General features: G+C 42.4%; 1 protein-coding gene across 2 annotated transcripts; it reads right to left on the bottom strand.

Annotated features, from left to right (window-relative positions):
- Positions 1-1,008: 1,008 nt before the first annotated feature.
- Positions 1,009-7,581, bottom strand: LOC112886009 (alpha/beta hydrolase domain-containing protein 17B-like). 2 transcript variants are annotated; one of them, XM_025951743.1, is made up of 5 exons: positions 6,841-7,556; positions 4,722-4,758; positions 4,400-4,636; positions 4,236-4,283; positions 1,009-1,886 (listed from the first exon to the last, which is right to left on the bottom strand). In XM_025951743.1, exons 1-5 carry the CDS (start codon positions 7,140-7,142, stop codon positions 1,407-1,409), a joined length of 1,104 nt encoding a protein of 367 aa, XP_025807528.1. In that variant the 5' UTR covers positions 7,143-7,556; the 3' UTR covers positions 1,009-1,406. The 2 variants fall into 2 exon arrangements, with proteins under 2 accessions (XP_025807528.1, XP_025807529.1); XM_025951744.1 differs by having other exon boundaries at positions 1,778-1,870; positions 4,230-4,283; positions 6,841-7,581.
- Between the last annotated feature and the right edge of the window lie 3,126 nt (positions 7,582-10,707).

Consider the following 10,707-nt stretch of genomic DNA (forward strand, 5'->3'; position numbering starts at 1 on the left):
ACATCTTGTGTTCCTTGCACCTTCGAGTTCCTGACCTCGGTGTCTCCTCACCCAAATTTACCACCTAGGGTATATCCCTCGGTGGGCAGCTGGTAAAACACCGACAGCCATTTCTTAAAGTGCTAGCCAGAGAACTTCTCGGGCCTTAGAGCATCAACAAATTCAACCATAAAACTGAAATTCCTATAATAAGGTTTTTGGATTGATTGAATAAATAAGAGTTTCAGTTTTAAATTAATCCGAAGATAAAATATGACCATGAAGAAAAGTGCGTACAGAAAACGAACATATGTAAACATGCTGATTAAGCGATTCAAGATAAAATATTGCAGCAACAAGATCAACCCTAACCAGATTCTACTAGGTATGAAAGACGTAGTTAGGGACAGAAAACCGTACGTCTCTAGGCTGACCGGAATAACCGGGTAAGAAGATGACGGTGACGATCAGCACCTCCGCACGCTTAACGACGCCGAGTCGCGCCCCACTGACGAGGAGGAAGACGAGCCGTGGCGACGAGGACGTAGAGGACGGCGATGTGGAAGCGTTCAAGCAGTCACGCAAAACAAATCTGCAAAAGGAAGCCGCGTTCCCACAAGGATTGGACCGGATTTTTTGCGGACCATTCACGCGCACGTCGCGTGCGCACGCCCTTCGCCCGAGCCCGAGCCCGGCGAGGCAAGACGAGTGATTGCTTGCTTGTTCTTGCTTCTTCGTCTCACCGACATTTGCAAGAGCATAGAGAGCATCTAACTATTTAAGTTGGATTTTCTCGACCTCCACTAGTAAAGTGGGACTAAATTGTTGCCATGCACCTTTGCACTAATGGGCTTTTGAGATTTTATTGGAATTATTTGAATTTACATGGTGAACCTTTACACTATTGGACCCAAATATTCCAACAGTTCTTACACGTTGGTAGCGAAGGGCAGCCCACAACTCTTAGCTGAAATTCCCAGGAGAATGCAACACACTTTGTATGCATTCTATAAAAACAGGGAAACCTTCTTTAAAAAAGACATAAGCACTAAGAGCATCTGCACAAATAGGTAAGCTCAATTCAACTAAAGAGAAGAAAACATTATTGGTACAAAGCAACAGATTATACACAATGCTGCCATGGCTAGTACCAAATGTCATTTAGTTTTAACACCCCTAACAGAATAACAATTTGTTGAGCACCAACATACACGTCTTCCACCACATAAACAACCATCACGAGTTCTACAGAGAAAACCATCGTCAGCGATTAGCTCATCTTCGCTCCTTTCTTTGCATTGGCACACCAAACTCTTATGCTACACCTTCCAGCACATGGGTGAACACAGATAAATACAGAAGTAAAATCCCCAAAACAACCGACCCCCATGTATAACCTGTATAGGATGTTAAAAAGTCTTTTTTTATCAACTGGCCCAAATCCTGTCCAATCTGTCCACGCTCTTCCGGCCGCAGTCCAGCTGCTCAATGTTCCTCTTTGGCCTCTCAAAAATGTCGACACTTCTCCTGGATTTCTCAAACTGATCGAATGAGATCTTTAGTTTGTCCACCTTCTCAACATTGCTATATCTGTGCTCAGTATTTCTCGTCCTGTCTCGGGTTGACCTTGATTTCTCCCTGCGGTCTGTGCTCTTCCGCGAGGGTTCAAAGAAATCGATGCTCTTTCGTGATGGTTCAATCCGATCCACACTTTCCCTCCAGGCTTGCCTATGGGATGGTGACTTCTCTACTGTATGGACAAATTTCTTGAGGTGCCTGAGGTATTCTGGGAAGAGCTCTAAATCACAGTGTTTCCCTCCCCTGAGCCATAAGGGCTCATATTTCTCTTTGCAAAGTTCCCATAGTTGCTTACCATGAGACCAATCCACCACTTCATCAGCAGTTCCCTACATATCACCAAAAGAGTTATCAACACCAGTAACCAAGCAAATAACATGCAGAGTGAATTTGAGTAAATTAAACCAAGAAATGTTCTGGTTAATGTGAAAACGTTATGCACTGAAATTCATCCACAACTAAGGATAAATTGCATACTGATCCCTGTAAAGTTCCCATCTATTCCATGTGCATAACAGTAACTCCAATTATTTGTATGCGCTGGAGTACAAGCTCAGACCACATGAACATTGTTCATATTGTCAGATGTGCCATTCAAATGGCATGAGCTGCAAGGGTCCAACACAGTTGACTGCAGATGGGGATAAAAAGGCAATGTGGCTACACATATTAGGGCACTATGAATTGTTTAACAAATTAACATGCTCTGAGCTACACCGACCTCAAGTCTCACCCATCTGGTTTCAATGTTACATAGCTCATGTGATTGAGAAGGCATGCTCTATACCATAATACTATGTGGATACGAGTTCTAAACCATATATAACTTCACCTAGTATGCACATCCATTCATAAATATTACCATATAGAATGCATTCAAAGGTAGGCCAAGTTATTAACATCAGAAAATCTGCAGATCACACCTTCAAACTGTTTTTGATGACTGCGAGACATTCATGGCCCACTGTTTTTTTCCAAAAATGTTGACCTCTAGTACCTAGAGACATGGGAAGGACATGTGAACCCAAAAAGGGTAATGCATGGTGTATCCAAAGTCCTATATGTGTTCAGCTGGTCCACATGTTACAGACCACGATAGGTCCAATGGTTTGTGACTTTGTGTTCTAATAAATTTTGAAGGAAAAATATATTCAATCAACAGATTACTAGATAGAAGAATTTTACGTCGTCTTTTCAAATGATTCTTATTTTTGCCGAGTTGATGCCCAGGGGACAATCATTGTATTTATTTTCTATTTTGGCTTGGGACAATCATTGTATGTATTTTCTATTTTGGCTTTCTATTGAGTGTGTTGTTTGCGCTGCTTACTTGATGTAAGATCCAGATACCTAATTAGATAACACAATATTTCAACTCTGAAAACTGCATTGCCAGAATGCAACATATTCATAAATAACTCAATATTGAATATTCAGATGAGCAGAGACACAGAAACTCAACTAGATGAATGCAAGTTGCTGTATCGTGTCAATGACGTTAGCCTAGGGCATTTACTTACACTATTAACACCAGAAGACCTCCAGTTGATATATTTAGTGAAATGCGGGTCAAAAAAATCTCAAGGGTGTACAGGTGCGACAAATTAGTTTTTTTTAAAAAAAACTCACAGGCATATAGGTGCACAAATTGAACATGAGTGCACTGAAATAATAAATTTCCAGAACAGAGCAAACACTATTTTAGTGTGCAGTAACTGTTATCTGCTTATCTCATACTATCTTCGTGTCAAGCATAACAATCAGATATTCAAGAAAACGGCAAATTTAACAAATCATTTGCACTTGTCCCACTACCCTGTCTTTCGTAACCTTTTTATCAGACGAGGCTTTTGGTAGATAAGAACTATACACTGATCTATTAGCTATTCGCCACAACTTATCCAGTTATCAAGAAGCAACCCAAACATTTAAAAATAAGAACTGTGTCCAGTACATGGATAATGATTTATCAGACCTGTAAATAGTGCTTTCATTTTGGCAAACTGAAAGTACATGATAGACCAAAGTAACAAGCAGTGGCTTGTATGAAACTACTATAATTTAATTGCATCACATAGAACAGAGCAACAAAGACCAGACTAATAGATTATTGGGTCTCAACTGACAAAAACAAATGCAAAATTGAATTTTATTCAGCAACTGGATCCACAAAAGCTTATTCTGTTGAGGAAAGGTGTGATATATACTTCGACACTTGTAACTTATCCATAAAAAATTTGTCGGATGCACAAAAGAGCTGCATATCATTGCATTAAGAACACAGAGTTTGCAACACACCCAAAACACATGCACACATACCCACACGGCAAGACTTCAGTTACTCACGCCCATGACAACAAACAATGACCCAACCGGGACAAACAGCCAGTCACCTATATGGCAACCACCTCCAAATGAACTAAGCCCCTAGCGGTAGCTTATCCGAGTTTCAGGTGGGAATGCAAGTTGATAGGCAGGCTAATAATAACTTATGTACTCCAAATTTAAGGTTTTATCTCTGCTTTTATAGCATATAATTGAAATATTTTTCTCATATCGTATAAAGCAACAATTGAAAAGCAAGCAGACCTATCGATTATAACTTGACATATGACTATTGATTGTCAAATTGAATTTGAGAAAGAGGAAAAAAAAATGTAAGTTGGAGATACACTTACATGTATGATGAGCACAGGACAGCTAACTTGAGGGATTTTATCAATATTCTGGAAGCAAATGAACAATAGAGAACTGTCAGCATAAAATAGAGATAGTGCAGGGCATGAGAGCATAGATCAGGTGACTCAATATTGAAAGCAGTGAGTAGCAGATCATAACAAACCTTGTATATGTCAAACCAATATGTACGTTTCACAGGATACATAACTCTCAGCCCTGACAATATAGGACTATGCAGGACAACAGCTCTCAGCCGAGGCAATCGACTCGCCAAATCTACTGTAGGCCCACTCCCAACAGATTGTCCATAAAGAATTATTTCTTCTTCCTTTGCACCAAAGTTCTCTATGAGGCACTTGTAAGCGGCCTCTATATCAGCATAAGTATTGTGCTCACTCGGCTGAAACCAGACAAGGGAAACACTTAGCGAAGTAGATTTGACTTGGTTTTGTTATGAAAAATAGCATTGCTCATCTTCAATATACCTTTCCTGATGATTGCCCATATCCTGAATAGTCATACCTGCATAGTTTCATAGTTACTATTAGCTTCTGGTTACAAGAAAAAACCATGTAACAAGTTGCTTATGCTGTTTATTACAATTTTACATAGGAACGTGTTCTTTATGTTCTATCAAAATTAAAAACCAAGGAGTTCTCCATATTATCAACGTGCAAACAAATTCATAGGTTGACTTCTAGCTATCCGTGCCAAAATACTGTTGATTTTCCAAATTTCATTTTATGGAAGCTATAAGACAATACGACTGAGTTTCTGTCATACCATTTTTGTTTTAGGAAATGACTATAAGACAATATGACCGAATCCAAGTTCCTTCAAATAGATTCATCTTGAGATAAACAGAGGCACCTAAGTTAGAAAACTCCAAAGTACTTTACAGTACTTTATAGATCAATTACAGTTCATTGATGAACTTCCCATAAAGGATATCATGAAGCGATACTGAAGTATGCCAATTGACAATCAAGCACTACCAAACACATAACATGCCAAAAACAAACTCTATCAAACAGTCCCATCCCATAATGGAAAAGAATCCAGTGCTAGATGCAGCATAAATTGGAATCTATTTAGAGCCCATCAAGAAGATAGCAATAATGGAAACATATCCAGATAATGATCTGCCATGAAATTAGTATATTGGTCTCAATCATCGACACTACGGTTACATTTTAGCAACAGCCGTCTGTAGCGTGGCATAATTTAAAGATACTCCGGACAGAATATGCAGTCTGAGATAAAATCGTCAGAAATGTCTATTTGATTCAAAAGAGATCAATTTAGCAATGTCAAAACCTCTCTACAAGCAGAGACATTGAATCTGTAATGCAAGAAGGGAGAATATAAATGAAATGTTTAGTCCTACAATATAACAAGAACATAGCTTCTTGCAGTCCCAAGGAAAAGTGAACACTCCAATCCTCCAACCAATTAAAAGAGAAGAATAAGCTAAACCAGCTTTGAAGCTGTTTTGCTCTACCACAGAAGTACTGCTCAGCACCACCCAGGAACTAGCAAAGCCAATGAGCCAAGTCTACAAGAATGAGTATTTTTGTTTGATTTATAATAAACCAGATTGCACATCAAGCTGACCAGGAGAGACTGCATCGTTTATTTCATGTCAAACAAAATCTAAGACCGTCACTGACTTCTCCCTTGGATAGGATAAGTCAGCTCCTAATACAAAAGTTGGTGTAAGCACAGGATCAACTGGTCAACCACAACATGAATTGTAGAATTCTTTTTCAAGAAAAAAAAATAAGAGCTGAAGAATTCCAAATTCAGCAATACACTCGAAGTATAGCAAACATTCGAGAAAAGCTGGCAGCCAGAAACTATCATCATGACAGGCCGACTGCCCGGCGCAAGAATCTGTTTCCCTCTTCAAGAAAAGCTGCTATACCAAACCCCAAAATAGCCAGGCAAGATATTGAGCAGCGCAGAAGTTTCAGCCCAGTAGCTGAACATTCCGTGATACAATGAACAGATCAGAGAAAGTTCCAGAAAAAAAGGACGAAGACGAACTCCCACAAAAATATATCGCTTTCCCCCAAAAAACAGTAATCCGAAATACTAAAAAAAGATTCTGAAAGCACAGCCTATTTGCATCAACTTTACTAGCAAAGTAAACCCAAAATTCGAGGCATCATCATATATCACGTCATGTATATCCCCAAGTCGGCGAAAGGAAGCCAGAAACCTATGAAGAAGGAAATGAATATTCCCACGCCAAAGCGTAAAAATCCTCAAATATGGGCATACCCACAGAAGATTACGGGAAGTCAACTAACGGGGACAAAGGAAAGGGAAGTGAGACAAGCATACCAAAAGCACGAAATTCCCCCAAATTAGTAAAATTCAGAACAAACTAGGGAGCAAAAGGAAAGAATTTGGCATCAAAACGTGAGATTTCACACATCGACGGCGACAAATCAAGCAATCCCGTAGTCCAGGAGCACGGCAACCAAGAGGCGCGTGCCTAAGAGCATCCACAGATCACGCCAAACCGAGAAGGGGACAGGACAGCAAGCAACGCGAAGCTAGGCACACTAGGGGAAAAGCAGCCGAGGGAGGCGAGCTCACCCGAGGACGTTGACGCGGAGGTTGAAGGAGAGGTGCAGGAAGAGCTGGTAGAGGTGGCCCAGATCGGCGGCGTTGCCGTGGGAGTAGAGCACGGTGGACTCGGCGTCCGGATGGCGCACGTACATGGCCGCCAGCGTGTTCCCCTTGCGCGTGCGGAGGCGCAGGACCTCGACGTTCTCCCGGTGGGGTTGGCCGCTGAGCGTGGTGACCCCGGCCCCGGCGTCCTCCACCAGCGCGTACGACGGCGGCGTCGGCGGGAAGAAGGCCATCTTCGCCGCCACGCTCGACGTCACCCCTCCCATCCCGCCCCTCCTCGATCTCCCTCCCTCCCTCTCGCTCCTCTGAGCTTAGTGAGCTCGCTCAGGCGGCCTTTCTAGCTCGAATCGGAAGGGGAGCTAGCTGGCCAGCTAGCGAAAGCTTCTTGGTTTTTTTTTCTCTCCCCTCTCCTCCTCCTCCTCGGGTGGGTTGCCTTGCTTCCTTTTCGCGTGCTCAATGGTTTGGTACTCGTGAGACGGTGGAGTGGAGTGGATGGTGGTGTGGGGATGGGAGCGAGAGCGAGCGAGCTGCCCGGTGCTGCGCGGCGTGCGAGGAGGTCCTCGAGTCAAGCTGAGGCAGGGGCGAGTCGTTTCACGCTCGATCGGCTCTGGTTTTGGACCGTGGCGGGTTGGCTGCTGCTGAGTTCACCTCGGCTGCTGGTGCGCCGCCGGCGGCTTCTTCCCAGATGGTGGATAGCTCGTCGAACCAGTAACGCATTTTCAGTACAGGCACCCTTTCGGGAATTAAGAAGTAGTCGATAAATGTTCTAATTTTATAAGTAATAACTGAACGATTTGGAAGTAGTAAGTAAATAATTTCTATAGGTACATATTGATAATGGGTCCTTATAGTACCTTGGATAGCGATGAGCCTCCTCGCAATTATTGAACAGGGACTTGATAGAGCAGATCTCATTCTTCTCTCTTTAGATGGATTTGAACTTCGGCTTATCAGTTGCCCTTTTCCGATGTCCAACTAAAAAGTGGACGGCTAATGTGCTCTAAGTTTATGGTTGGTGCTTGAAGGTATCTTCAGAGTAATCTTGTAATTCCTAGTATATGAAGATGATAAGACCTTTCTAAGAATTTTCTTCCTTTTTGTAATATTTTCAGTTACATGGTCACCTTGCAACATAATTTTTTGTGGAGTGGAGAGACTTATTGGCTTTGGTAAATAAGAAAAAAAACAAAAGGATGAGTGATTCATCGTTTATGAGATGCTGTTTGTAGCCACCAACTATCAACTAGCGCACTACTCCGTTCGAATTAAATTCTTCCAGTGAGTACTGTTTCCAGATGTACCTTACCTTTCCAGATCGTGTACAAGCAATGTACCTTTCCGGGTTAAATGTTTAGCAAGAACCACCAACACTCAAACCGTAGTATCTCTTTTGATAGTACAAATATTCATGTAGCATTTTGAGCCAGATGGAAGTGAAAAGTGCCAATTAAAAAAATTTATCTTTATCGACGTCGTTTTCAACGGCCGTAAAAGCTGGGGGCATGATGTATGTATATCCAAACATATGAATAATCTAGATGCATAGAAATCAGAGTTGAAAAGGAACATTGGTGCTAAAGAATCTTTTGACAGAGATGTTTCAATGATTGACGGGATTAAAGAGGAAGAGTTCAAAATAAAATGCGTATATGGTAGTAAGGTGAGAGCTCCAAGTTGGTCATGAAAGGTGGAGAGAGACATGAACATATTGTCACGACACATAACATAGCAATTTTGTGTTAATAATTATTTATATTTGGATCTCCAGTGAGAAATAATACAAGTTTAGAGCCTAAATTATTCGAGGGTGTTACACAGTTCCCGAATTACTAATTATTAAGCACTTAACTCGGGTACAAACATCTTTATTTGCAATTGATCTGCCTACATGGCATTTGTGTCACCCAAATTTTTCATTTTTATCTATCCCAATTGACCCTACAAAACAAGCAATGAAAAAAAGTAAAATTCCATTATATCCCACATATTTTCCTAACATTCGCCCCACCCCCCCCCCCCTCTCTCTCCAGGATTAAAGCTCCAAGTTGGTCATGAAGGATGGAGGAGAGATGGCCATATCACCCAGTCATAAAAAAGGATAATTATATGCTAATTATTGATACTTGGACATCAATTAACACAATTAATAAGTTTAAGAATCTGGATTAGTTCGTTGAAATATGTGGCATCCTCGAACAAGTTTGATACTTGCTGATGGACTATACTCTTTAAATAAAAACAAAATTTCATTATGGAGGCCAAAAGTACCTACTCTAAAATAATATTGAAATTTATGAAGGCCAAAGTTACCACTCTAAAATAATATTGAAATTTCAAATAGCGATTTCACTCTAAGAACTTTTACATGAAATTTACAAGTCAAGGTGAAGTCTATGAGCTGTTTAATATTTTTGATGGGACCATGCTGAACGACAAGTACCAGCGTCAACAATCCTCGCCAACCTACTATTTTCCTTAGTTGGGTTTGATGTATGTCATGAAATATTCAGTGGAATTTGTAGTTATACAATTTAAATAAAAATTGTTGCATGATCTGGCAAATGAGTTATTTGTTCCTCAAAACACAATACTGACACACTCATACAATCCACACACCACCCTATAAATGGACGGAACCAGATCCTCTTGCTGCTGCACTTGAGTCGCTAATGTGCGGGCCCGAGTCCACGTGTCAGTGGCTCAACTGCAGAGAGTGGTACTGCAGAGGATCCCTGTCCAAATGAACACCTCTCTACGCTACCACTTTGAGAACCTTTGTGAGACTGGACAGCATATCACTTAAGAAGACTTCACCAAGGGCTGAGGGATGATTTTTCTATGCAAATCAACAAGGAGAGAAACCACGAAAACAACCAATGTGGAGACTATGTACCTTGTTTCTTCTCTCACATTACATTGCACGGGCTCTCAAATCCTCAAGGTACAAACTTTGACATTTTTAGATTTCCTTTTTTGGTGGTGGTTGGGGGGCGGGGGGTACGTGTACAGGTTGTAGCAAGCTTCGTTCCATGTATTGGATGAGTGCCATTACAGGCACGAACATTTATTGTGCTTTATTTCAGTTTTTTATTTTTATGTTTCTTCGTATCGGTGGCCAAGTGCGGGGGTCTTAATTTTGCTGTACTCCTTCCTTATTTTTTTTTGGTGTACTCTATTTGGACAGCCTTTTCCTCATCGAAAGTGCGATTCCATCAGGTATCCTTGATGCCTTGATCATGCGGTCATGCCTGCCCCTGGCCATCCGGGCACCGCGAGACGCCACGTAAGCGCGCGAACAGTAGCTGCATCTGGACAGACAGACTGTTCCGGCATGATTGCCTCAGCGCTCGACTTGGTGCAGTGCAATCACTGTGCAGCGTGCGCGCACCGTACATTGGCCGGGCACCTCTCAATCGTTCCGTTCGGGCCTTCAACGCGCTCCGTGGGCACGTGTACCGGAGCCACCCTCTGGATCACGCGTCCTCCTCCTCCTTCCCGGCTCCGCCCGTTCCGGTTCGGCCCCAACACCCCCCCCCCCCCCCCCCCCCCCCCCCGCGGCTCCTACACGATCCTATCTATCGCCTTGAAGAAGGATTACGACGATGCGTCGTCGATGCATGGGCCGCATTCATGGCGGAGAGATGTGGAGACGCGACGTCCGGCCTACAGGCAGGCAGACGCAGGCTACGGCGCAGCAGCTGCAGCCAGTTCAGCAGGCACCAATCGCAAGCGTCTATGTTTTGGAGTGTGTTTTTTCCCTTCCTGCAGGTAAAGTCCAACGGCGAGTGTCGCGGTTGCGTGCCGGAGCTAGCCGGCCGGAGCATCATCTCG

Source organism: Panicum hallii, chromosome 3 (genome assembly GCF_002211085.1).
Source record: "Panicum hallii strain FIL2 chromosome 3, PHallii_v3.1, whole genome shotgun sequence".
NCBI lineage: Eukaryota > Viridiplantae > Streptophyta > Magnoliopsida > Poales > Poaceae > Panicum > Panicum hallii.